This window comes from Python bivittatus, unplaced genomic scaffold (assembly GCF_059951505.1).
Source record: "Python bivittatus isolate LINGU-HERP-01145 unplaced genomic scaffold, Pbiv_v1 ctg000120_np1212, whole genome shotgun sequence".
NCBI classification, from domain to species: domain Eukaryota; kingdom Metazoa; phylum Chordata; class Lepidosauria; order Squamata; family Pythonidae; genus Python; species Python bivittatus.
In genome coordinates, this window is record NW_028277037.1 from 7483199 (window position 1) to 7496158 (window position 12960).

The 12960-nt window shown below is 41.8% G+C and overlaps 1 protein-coding gene across 3 annotated transcripts in view; it reads right to left on the reverse strand.

The window, feature by feature from the left end:
- Positions 1–12960, reverse strand: part of PHTF2 (putative homeodomain transcription factor 2) — an 80415-nt gene that overhangs the window by 47532 nt on the left and 19923 nt on the right. For all 3 annotated transcript variants that reach the window (XM_088134938.1, XM_088134937.1, XM_088134939.1), the window contains one exon: positions 10943–11022. In XM_088134938.1, coding sequence (XP_087991064.1) covers positions 10943–10987 — 45 coding nt within the window. In that variant the 5' untranslated portion in view covers positions 10988–11022. The remainder of the gene's footprint in view (positions 1–10942; positions 11023–12960) is intronic.

Here is a 12960-nt window from a genome sequence, read left to right on the forward strand (position 1 = left end):
TTGGGGGACTTCAACTTGCCTTCTCTGGGGGTGGGGTCTGAGGTAACTTGGGATTTCATGGCCACCATGAAAGCCATGGGCCTGTCCTGAGTCATCCAGGGCCCAACACATAATAGCAGTCATATGCCTGACCTGGTTTTTCTGTCGGAGCAGTGGCAGGGTGCTCTGGATTTGGGGGAGATATTGGTTTCTCCCGTCATGGTCAGATCACTTCCTGGTGAGTCTCCAGTTCTCTGGCACCACCCCCCTCCGCAGGGAGGTTGGGCCTGTTAGGCCCACTCCAGATGACTGATGGACCCAAATGGGTTCCAGAGGGAGCTTGGGGCTGTTCTGGAAGGTCTGCTACATGGTCCAGTCAAAACCTTGGGGGCCACCTGGAATGGGAGAGCAGTTGCAGCTTTACTGGATCGTGCCTGAACAGCCTCTCTGCACCCATGGATCCTGGAACTCTCTGTGGTTTAAGGAGGAGCTAAGGGAGTTGAAGAGGGTGAAGAGATGCCTACAGCGCCACTGGCAAATGAGAAAGAGTGAAGACAATCAAACAGAAACCATAGCCACTATTAGAGCCTACCTTGTGACAGTAAGAGTGTTGAAATGCAATTATTTCTCCACCCTTATTGCGCCTGCAGATAGCCACCCAGGGGTGCTGTTTCAGGTGACCCAGACCCTCCTTGGAGGCAGTAATTCTGGGATCCACCTACAGGGTCACTGTGAGGAATATGCTGCACATCTAGTGGATAAGATCACTCAGATTTGCTCTGCATTGGACTCCAGCCTTGAGGCACGGCTGGTGGAAATTACGGGGGCAGAGTCTTGCACAGTTATCTGGGAAGAGTTTGATCCTGTTGAACTTGAGGAAGCGGACAGGGTTCTTGTAGCTGTTAGTTTGGCCACTTCTGTGTTAGATCCATGTCCCTCCTCCCTGGGAGAGCACGCGTGATTGGGTCTGGGCGGTGGTTAATTTTTCCTTGAGGGAGGGGGTGGTCCTGCCAGGTCTTAAGGAAACAGTGGTGCGCCCCTCCTCAAGGGGCCATCACTCAACCCAACTAATCTGGACAGTTCTCATCCAGTCTCCAACCTTCCCTTTTTAAGGAAGGTTGTGGAGAAAGTGGTTGCATGGGAGTTTCAAAGGATCCTGGATGAAGTGGATTATCTGGACTCCTTTCAGTTATGATTCAGGCCAGGGTATGGAACTGAGATGGCACTGATCACGCTCTTGGATAACCTCTGGCAGAAGCGGGATGGGGATAGTGCATTCATCCTTACTATTCTTGACCTCTCAGCAGTCTTCAATACCATCAATCATGGTATCCTTCTGGACCGGCTTTAGGAGTTGGTGGTGGGTGGCACTGTGCTGTGCTGGTTTTACTCCTTCCTCTGGGGTCATTTCCAGTTGGTGTTGATGGAGGGGAAATGTCCAGCCCTCCGTCCCTACTTTGTGGAGGGCCACAAGGCTCAGTTCTCTCTCCCCTTTTATTTAACATCTACTTGAGGCCGCTGGGTGAGGTGATCGAACAGTATGGGGTGAGGTATCATCAGTATGCTGATGATACCCAGCTTTATATCTCCATCCTGTGCTGCCCAAACTATGCCGTGGATGTCCTGTCCCAGTGACTGGAGGCTGTAGGGGCCTGGATGGGGTGCAATGGGCTTTGGCTCTACCCAAGCAAGACTGAGTGGCTTTGAGTACTTGGGCCTTCCGGTGTCAAGGTTTTTCCACCATTGGTCCTGGATGGGGTGGCACTGCCCCAGACAGACCCAGTACGCAATCTGGGGGTCCTCCTGGACTCACCACTGCTGCTTGAAGAGCAGGTGGCAGTCATGGCTAGGAGGGCCTTTACCCAGCTAAGTGACAATTGTGCCCATTCCTGGACAGGAGGCTCTGCTCACTGTCGCTCATGCCCTCATGACCTCCCATCTGGATTACGGCAAGGCACTCTACATGGGGCTGCCCCTGAAGAACATTCAGAAGCTTCAACGGGTGCAAAGTGCAGCTGCACAGGTAGGAAATGGTGTCAGGTACTTGGCACATGTAACACCACTGCTTTGTGAGCTGCATTGGTTGTCAGTGTGTTTCTGGGTGCAAATCAAGGTGCTAGTTATCACCTTTAAATCCACAAAGACTCGATCCCACTTAGACCCATCGTAAGCGCCATTGGCTCCCCGACATATGAATTATCCAAACATCTGGCCACCCTTCTACAGACCCACGTTGGACAGACTCCAGCCCACATCAGAGACTCAGGACATTTCATCAACAAAATCAGCACCCTGAAACTCAACCCCACGGACAAACTGGTCAGCTTTGACGTGGTCTCCCTGTTCACCAAGGTACCAGTGAGGGACACCCTGCCACTCATCAAACAGATCTTCCCAGAAGACATCACAGCTTTATTTCAGCACTGCCTAACAATCAGTTAGGCAGTGCTGAAATAAATGGGATTATGAGTTCTATGAACAGATGGACGGCGTCGCCATGGGAAGCCCCCTGAGCCCAGTCATAGCAAATTTTTACATGGAACATTTTGAAAAACGGGCTTTAGAAACCGCACCTGTTACCCCAACAGTCTGGTTCTGGTTTGTGGATGACACCTTCGCAATTTGGAGTCAGGATGAAGAAGAACTAGAGAAGTTCCTGAACCACCTAAACAGCATCCACCCCAATATACAATTCACCATGGAAAAAGAAATGGACGGTAAACTTCCATTTCTAGACACATTGGTCATACGCAAACCAGACCTCAAATTAGGACACAAAGTTTACAGAAAACCCACCCACACAGACCGGTACCTACACAAAAACTCCAACCACCACCCACGTCAGAAAAGAGGCATTATCAAAACCCTCATGGATCGTGCCAATCGGATCTGCGAAACCCAATTCCTAAACTCTGAACTTAACCACCTTAATTGGGTCCTACAAGCGAATGGCTACTCCAAGAATGAAATAAAAAGAGCCATCAAACCAAGAAAACAACATGCGACTGAAGAAGAAAAACAGCCACCCACCAACAAAGTATTTCTGCCCTACATCAAAGGGGTCACAGACCGCATGGGAAAACTGATGGAAAAACACAACTTCCAAACAATCTTCAGACCCACCAGAAAAATACAACAAGTGCTAAAATCAGCAAAAGACAAAAGGGATCCCCTCACCGCTGCAGGAGTATACCACATACCATGCAGCTGAGGGCAAGTATACATCGGGACCACAAAACGCAGCATCCATACCAGGATAAAAGAACATGAAAGACACTGCAGACCACAGCAACCAGAAAAATCTGCAGTAGCTGAACATGCTCTCAAGCACACTGGACACAAAATCCTATTTGAAAACACAGAGATACTGGACAACACCAACAGCCACTATACCAGGCTATACCAGGAAGCCATTGAGATTCACAAACACCAGCACAGCTTCAATAAAAAAGAGGAGAGTCTAAAAATCAACAAAACCTGGCTACCAATCCTGAAAAATACAGCCTGCAAAAGGTCAACGAACTCAGCTCAACCACCAGGACGTGTGAACAGTTCACACAATGAACATGCTAATCACCCCCAGCAGCCACTCATTAACAACTCAATAGAAGAAAAAACCCTGCCTAATCCCCAGGAAGATACACACAGATGCTGACACCAAAACAAGCAGCCACTCATTAACCCAACCCCCCAACCCCCCCCTTCAGATCTCTATAAATACCCACAAAAGGGTCACATCATCCTGGGCACAGAGAGAACTGCTCCTGTCTGTGCTCCTGCCCTCTGAAGATGCCGGTCACAGATGCTGGCAAAACGTTAGAAAACAAAACTTCCAGAACATGGCCACACAGCCCGGAGGACCCACACCAGCCACCTTTAAACTCCTTTGTGGCTTGGGACCAGCTTCCCTGAGGGACCGCCTTCTCCCAGTTGTTTCTATCCATCCAATCTGGTCTGGCAGGATGGGCATGCTCCAGGTCCCGTCAGCCAAGGAATGTTGGCTGGCAGGCACTAGGAAGCATGCCTTTTCTGCCCTAGCACCTGCCCTCTGGAACATTCTCCCTCCAGAGCTTAGGATGGCCTTGACCCTGCAGGCCTTTCATAAGCCCTTGAAGACCTGATTATGTGCCCAGGCTTGGGGTCCCGAGTGTGTTAAGGGCCCCATTTCCTGGTTATGTTAATATCTATGGATTATAATTTTCTTAGCTGCTGTATATATTTAATTTTTTTCTTTTTGGTATTGTGTTTGTTCACCCTCCAGAGTCACTTGTTTGAGATGAGCGGCCATATAAACTGAGGGAAGGAAGGAAGGAAGGAAAGGAGACATATACTACTACTACATATTCATGTCTTTAGCTTCTCAACAGTATTGTAGAATACTGTTTTTAATCAGTTGTTAGCCATCCCAATCAGTGCACAAACACTAGAAGGTTCAGATTAAAAACTGCTATGTGCACACATCCACATCCACATACATTTCTGAAAGATGGAGGTAGTAGCCACTTTAATTAGGTTCTTGAAAAAGAATCTGCTAATTTTATTACTACCTATTCTTCAACTTGATATAAAATGTAGAATAATTATATTACTCTGGGGTGGAAGTGGGGGGTTTGCAACTACATAAGCAAAACAGCCAAATTACCATCTCTATTCACAGGCAAACCTTAAAAGGTACGTAGTTAACAGTGCAACGATATCTGCCTTTACATTTCTCTTTTAAAAAATAAATGGGATTTAATTTTTTTTAAAGCGGGGAGAAGAGAACTTGTTGATCAATTCTTCCCATAGCTTTCTTTTTCTTGGGGAAAAAATAATGTGTATCATTTCCAAAACTAAACCTGAGCTTTGTGACAGACACCTAATGTTCAGTTTAACTATAGGCTGTGATAGTATCAACATGTAGTCCAATACTTACCAACCCCAGTGTTTCTCATAGAAACAATAAATATTTCAGAAGCAATTTATAATTCATGTCCAGGAGGACAACCATCCTCCAAGATGAAAATCCTAACCTAAATATTTGTGTAATCAACGTGATCAACATTTTGATAATCAGAAAAATAAAACTTTGAACAGAAATATAAATTCTGCAATGCATAACTGCAAGATAAGCGTTACATACAGTCCAGCAGATATTTAATGTCAATTAAATTTTAGCTAAAACTTGCTTACTGAGTAAAACGTACTGCATTTATGTGACAACAAGACCCTGAATTTAAGACTATCATCCCCCCCCCCCAAAGGAAGATTTGATAGAAGAAGAAATTATAGACACTGACAAAAATTTGTATGCTATGCCAGTTTCTCCACACTTTCAACCTGGGGTTCTCAACTCCAGATGAAACCAGTCTTGGAGATTTCTCCATCCCCAATAAATATGCACATGTGTTATACTTGCAGAAGTACACATATATACTGGCCAGAAGCTATACACTGAAAAAGAGATCTATGACAAAAAAAATATTAAGAACTACTAATTAAAATTAATTCCATAAGGTGTATGAAATTAATGGACATCCCATTTTACCTATACAACCACTGTGTCTTCCAAATTAAAAAAAAGAGCTAGAAAGAAGAAGAATGGATAGAAATGGATTGGAGAAAAATAATTGCCCAAGGAAGGAAAGGAAAGAGAGAAAAGCCCTGTTTAGGCACAGCAACAGCAACCACAAAAAAGATTAAAATTAAGTAGGCAATAACTAGTTCTTTCCAAGCAAGTGCCAATCTCCAAAGGAAGCAACACTTCTCAGCACTAACACCTGCCTTCATTTGCACTTCTTGCCCATATCTTTGTTTTCAACTGCTTATTCTATTCCTCCCTGTGAAGATAAGATTACCGCCTCAATTCACAGGTTATCATTTTGGGGAAAGACTTTGTCTTATTGGGTAAATACAGGATTAGCAATTATACAGATTTTTTAAAAAATACATCTAAATTTGGAGTGGGATGTGGTAACTTGGAACTCAATTATTTTTATGCAGAAATCAGTGTAAGCCTATGTCATAGTGTTGAAAGCTAACTGATATTTTTAAATCATCCTTTGTAAATGAGAAAGCAATTATATTAAAATTTAAGGCACTGTATGATGCATTGAAGAGTAATTAACCATACCGGTTGCCATTTAAAAGTTCCTTGTGACATAAAAATGTTTTATTCGCTAAAAAGGCTTTAGCTAAAGAAAATTATTGTAGTCTCATAAAGTCATTAGTTGCTCCTAGAGAAGAGCATGTGGAACCCTGCTCCCGAAATGGGAATTTCTGCAAGATTCTTCTTCTCTTCCTTTTTCCAATAATCTTAAAAAAGCAACTTCTAAGAATAAAGAATCCTCTGGTACAACATTATTTGGGTATACCGGGGTGGATTAGAACTGAGCAATCAGATTTCAGGAGATTTCTTTTGATACGTGCAGCATCATTTTGCATCTAAGCTGCAGTAAATGAAATCTAGTAAATAATTTGTATTTGTATTTGAGTGATGTTTACTAAGCTGAATATTAAGTTCAACCTTAAGCAATTATGCAAGAAGACAAAACGTTTGTCCTTTAAAAAGGCATTTTTGAATTTGCTTTCTAAAAATTCAAAAGCAAGAATAAACTATAGCAAGTAGACTGAATAAAGAAAGAGGACACAATGACTGTATTCATATATTAACAACTGTGCCCGAGGCAACTATGGTCTGCCCTTGCATATTTCTCCAGTAACATTTAAAAAACTAAGATCATGTGGGTGAGCTCAGCAGTAAGTTATTTTCTATAGATGAAAACATTGCCACACACATCTACTGCACCTACTGCCTTCAGACATTACAAAAGCTTCATGGAACAAGACTATAAACTGATTTTTTTAAAAAAAACCCAGATCTTAGTATAACTGAATCCCTTTCACACAGAAGCTTAGTTTATTTTACTAACTTCTCTTCAGTCATGGAATAGTTCAACCAACAGAACAAGATACTATTAACTCCTTAGCAGCTGATTTCAAGGAACTGAAAGCCACACTACACCTGATCCTTGAAGACAAGCGCCCAATCATGTACTCAGATGGAGAAAAACTCACATAGAAGATCTTAAGATGTCTGCTAAATAGCTGTCAAAAGATCCTTGTTGCATGAAGGCTATTTCCTAGAATAGAGCTGAGTTATAGTATAAATAGGGTTCAAATGTTTTGAGCAAATCTTGAAAAATTATTTTCTTTTTAAAGGAGACATGATGCCAGAATGTTTCTTTACTTCATTTGTTTCTTACTTTTGTTTCCATCAGCCATTAAGCAGGGAATGGAACAGCAAGTGGACAGCTATCAACCCTAATTTTGGTGGAGTAAGATGGAGATATACAGCAAAGTGATTAGCATAATAGTGAATATATACAAATAATCCAGACTGCTAGCAAATACCTGGTGTCCATTTTCTGCATTGTTGTATGTCTCCTCGCAGGCTGAAATTTCAACCTTGTTTCAAATTTGCAAACTTTACTAGTGAATGCTAAGCATTTGGATGTTGATATTGTATTAGTTGGGGATTTCAACTGGACAAGATATAAACAGCTTCATTTAAAAGATGCAGAAGACTTATGGTTTCTTTGCCAGACTTTCCTGGGTCAGTGATTTCATAAGCAAAGATTCTTGCTCTTGAATCTGGCCCTCAGTTTCAGATTTACAGTCTTTTACAGTACCAGTTATGACAATTCATATGGGTATATTTGAGGACCTGACTCTAGGGAAAACCCCTGAGAAGGACATGATGCCTCCTAAGGTTTTGAAACAGAATATTAATTGATAATCTTCCCTTTTTGCAAGCTTTTTTTCAGAACTCGTGTGCTGTCCCTACCAATTGGAAACCAAATTTTTTTTTGTCCAATTTATAAAAAAGGCAATAGACAGGAGCTCTTCAATTATCATCCAAACAATCTATTGGATATATTTTCTAAACAAGTTGGGCATAATCTGTGGCTCTTGTCCACCCAAAAACAAGCAAACCTTTGCAAAATTCATAACATAATGGACCCCGGAGGCCTTGACCTGTTGTGAATGTAGCACTGCTTTCCATTTACAATACAGGAGGTTGCTGGCCAGGCATGGAATGCACATCCAGATCTCTTTCTCATGTGTACAGATTGAGATGCTATAGCTTCTGTCTCTGAAAAAGAGCGGTCCTTTGAAACTAGAGGCAGAAGTTACTTGGGTAGAAGCTAAGGGACCAAAGTTGGGAAGCAGAGTGTTAACACAATTCTCTATAACCTCTGATTAAAATATAGAATTTCCAAGATGTCAGGAAGTCTAGGAAAACTGAAGCTGCAAGTAGCTACTATTTCTGAAGAAATAGGTAAAATGTTCTAGCCAAGAAATGTACTAGCTTTTGGTGTTTCTGTTTTCTCCGTGTTGCCAAGTCTCAATGATGCATTTTCTTATGACTTTTATTTCAGCAGCTGCAAATCTGGATGTAAACTGTCAGTGTTTAGTAAAATCTCACATTGTCTTCATAAAGATGCATATTTTTTCTTTAGAAACTTCTTGTGGTTTGTAGTAACTTGAATCCTATTCTTACCTTTTTAGATAACAATCTCTCTATATTTTAACAGATCACCTTCATCTTGGGATTTAATTAGAGCACTCATCATTTAACATTCAAATGAAGCCACTAGGAGAAGTCATCTGCCCCCACAAGGTTTAATATCATCAATAAATTGATGACACCCAGTTATACATTTTGTGCTTGGGTGATGGGGTGGAAGTGCTGAAACTAGTGTCTCAATATTGTCAGGGTCTATATGGGGAGGAACAGGCTTTGACTGAATCCCTGCAAGACAGATTAGCTTTTAATTTGTGGCCCAAATAATTCTAAGAAATTCCATCTTTGACTCTGATTCACTCAGGAGTTTGCAATTTGGGAGTTCTCTTAGACTCACAGCTCTTGAAGAAGAACAGGTGGCAACTATAGCTAAGAGGGCTTTCACAGTTACGTCTTGTGTGCCAATTGTCATCTGTTCTGGATTGGAATGGCCTGCTCAGTCACACATGTCCTAGTCATCTACTGTCTGTACTACTGTAACATGCTCTACATCAGACTGCCCTTAAAGAACATCTGGAAACTACAGCTGGTGCAAAATACAATGGCCTGGCAGTAAAGGGCATTTCTCTATATACTTGGGTGACCCTACTAATTTGGGAGCTGTACTGGTAACTGGTTGGCTTCTGGATGTGATTCAAGGTATTGGTTGTGATCTTTAATGCCTACATGTGTCATGAGCCACGATTTAGAATCTGACTCTGACTCTAATGAAGTTGCTTCAGCTGAGCCTGTGGATTGTCAACCTCAGGAATGTCAGTCTCAGGAATCATCGAGCCATGATTCATCTGAGGCTGATCAACCACAGGCATCTCCCAATCAGCTGGATGGTGAGGCACGACCTTCAAGCCCCAGGTCTTGATGCATGCAGCTGGAAGCAGAGCAATGCCACTCAATGAGGCTCCATGCTAGGCAAAGGGCAAGGCCTGAGTAACTGCAGCCAGCTGTCTGCAGATAAATTTATGTAGCTGTTTTGGCTTCAGCTTTTGTTGGAATCAAATGTTTGGAGTTCCAGCTCTTGATTTTTGTTCCTGTATCTTGCTCTTGAATCCCTGACTCTTGGACCATCTGACTACCCAACTCAGCTCTCTGTGACTCCTGGGACCACTCACTTGCTACTTGGACTTTAAACAGAATTATTTAGGCAAGCACTCTTTGCAAAGTCCTTCATTTATGATCTTGTCTGCTGTTATCTGCTTAGCTGTAGTAAAAACCTCAACTCCCTAGCAACTGTGTCTGCATGTGTGTGTGCCTGCAACCTGAAACAGAACAACATGGCTCCAGACCTCTGAGAACCTGCCTTCTCTTGAATTCATCTGTTGTTGAACCAGATCAAATAAGGTCAACTCCCTCTAGGTTCCCTACCTACAAGATTATTACCTGATGAGGCTTTAGAAGGGGGTGTTTTTGGTGGCTGCTCCTATCAGCCTCATCCTTCCTAGGCTTCAAGAAATGTTTGAAAGCCTCCTGTTCCATCTTGCAGAGGAGGATGCCCTTTACCTAGACTGTGGAGTTGCCAGGGCATGCTACTTGTATTTGCTGGTGCTTATTTTTTATTATGTTTATTATTATTTAAATTAATATGCCACCTGACTCCCAACAACTCTTGGCAGTTACAGATAAAAGAAGTTAAAAATACAGTGGTAGACAAAAATGAAGGTGGCAAAAAACTAGATGGGAATGAAAAGAAAAAAAACCCACATAGTTTAATCCAAAGGGGGGTTTCACACACCCTTGCCAAAGGGCAGGTCTTCAAGGCCCTTCAAAACCTCAGCAGGGTGGGGGCTGTCTAGATCTCAGGCAGAACCGCATTCCAGAGGGCAGGCACTGCTACAGAGCAGGCATGCTTCCAGGCTCTCGATAGATGGCATTGTTTAATTGAAGGAAACTGGAGTGCACCAGCCCTGCCAGATAAATACTATGGGAAACAGGCGGTCCTTTGAGTAGGGCTTTTATATGTAGGTGGGATTTTGGGGGGTATTTTATATGTTTATATTATAAGCTGCCTAGAGCTTGTGGGAAATGCTGGCATAAAAGCAATATTTAGACATACATACAACAAGCAAGCTGTGAGCATTAAAGTCCAGTAACTAAATAAGTAACCAAAAAGAAATAAAACAGGAATTGCCAAGGAGGATTAGAATAAAAAAAGATTTAAACCAAGAAAAGCAGAGAGAGAAATTATCTCCATGCCTGTCTCCTTCTTCTGTTCCATCCCCAGAGCCCCCATCCTCAGAAGCTACAACAAAAAATACCGGCCATGTTGTGGTGGAAATGTGAACTGTAGGGAGTACAGAGTGGCAAAATACAAATACACAGGAGAAATAGTAAGTAAGCAATGTTAAACCAAGCTATAATTTGTTTTAAGATAATCATTTAAGTTTTACTGAAAAATCTTACCTTCTTCTGGTACCAGACTATAGCATCTGTTACTTTGGACGCCATTTATTCTGTGGCATTTATGCAGAAGTCATTTTAGGCTGCAGAGAAAAAGATACACAATTTTAAAATTATAATCTAAACTAAAACAAGCTTTACAGACATTTTAGTTTAAATTTGGATGGCCAATTAATCAGTCACATCTTGTCAACTGATCTATGACTATTTAACCAAGTTCAAATGCTGTCAATAAAGCCAATCGTGTCACACATTCTACTTGTTTTTCTATTATATGGTTATCTCTAGCACTGCCTCCAAAAGCCAGCACTGCTTTCTGTTTCACAATATTCTTACACTCTTAGTTCAGAAGTAGTCTCCCTGTTATTCTTTCTGGGGGATTTCAGCCTCCTTCTTTCCCAATTATTTGACACAGTCAAAGAAGTAGCTTCTGTACTTCTTTGTACAGGAATACAGAATTTCAGATCTCTGATGGGATTCCAAAGGAAGAATGTAACCAGTTTCTTTTGTAATAAACTGCTGCATTTCTAATAAAACACAAGATTTGCATTGTAAATGAAACATGGCTTGAATCCAGATCTAGGCAAGTGCAGAACTCCCTATATCCTTTGTCCTCATAGAAGCTCATCTCCAACTCTTAAAAAAAAAAAATTATGCAGAAAGTATATGAATGGTGTTGAATGGGACAAATAGGCTGTGGTGTGGGAAGCAAAAAAGAGTCCTGAAAGTCAGACAAAAGGATCTTGAATGTGCAGAATTCCATTCATAGAAGGTATTGATTATCAAGTCACATCACCTTCTGTCCCATCAAATTAACAAATTCCACATCCCTCTGAAGAGTATATGGAGAGGAGAGCTGAAGTCGCTGCTCTTCAGCAGGAGCTATAAGAAAATCCTATTCCTTCAGTCCAGTAGCCTAAACTTGGATTCATTCCCAATGTAATCTTCTATGTAGCTCTTCCTGTTAACAAGAGTACCATAATATTCTGCATGTTTCCTGCATCAGGAAAATTACTTCCCACATGAACAGAACCACAAAAAGCAGGTGCTAGAACTTAACTATGTTTCAATTGTGCCTTTTGAGGTAGACACTTTATAATTTTCCTTGTGCTACGCAAGTGATAATTTTCCTTGTGCTACGCAAGTGGTGATTACTGCAGGTGTGCAGCAATCTGGATTTGGGAAAGAAATTATTTGGACTGAGCATGGGTGTGCACATCATGCTTGCTGGTACCTTATCTGATCAACCACATATTTTCCTGGGATGCTACATAAGCTGCTTTAAGGTAGCTGCACAATCCTAATGATTTATGCAGAGTCTTTTGTACTAGAAAATATGGACTGGCAGAGAAAGATAGGCTACCTATCTGTAAATGTGATTCTTTGAATGGTTATTTGTGCATTCCAGAATGCAAGTTCTGTGCCTGTAGAGAACAGCCTTCAGAATGTTACCAAACGGAGAGCTTTTGGCAAGAAGTCCCACTCACACTCCACTGTGCCTGTCTTAAGTAACAAAAAAACATCATTTCCCTCAGAGCTCCCCATGCACAAGAGCAGTACATCAGTGCAGGGATGGAGGGTGAACTATGCAAAATGTACAGTCTCTTAAAATATCAGTACACAATCTGTTCTTTGTGGACTCTGTTCATCCCACATTTGGTAACAAGTTAAACTTACAGGCAATGTGACCGACACATCACATCAAAAGTGAAGAGAGTACAGATCGCTCAAAGGAAGTATTCACCCTAGTTTAAGAATCCAAAAGTCAGTATCTTGTTTAAAAAGTACAAGTCTGAGAACACATTCCCTATCCAACTCCATTCTTAGAAAACTGCAAAAGCAGATCAACTATAAAGTCATCAACTCACTGGCTCATCTTGCAGATGTAACTGTTACTAAATATATCATATTCATACTCTGCAGATGCACGTTAAAGGCTCAAAGAACCTCCTCATTAACTATGTGAAAATAAAAGACTTCAGGAGGCCTGCAGAGGAAGTTGTGAGCAATAGCTTGAATGC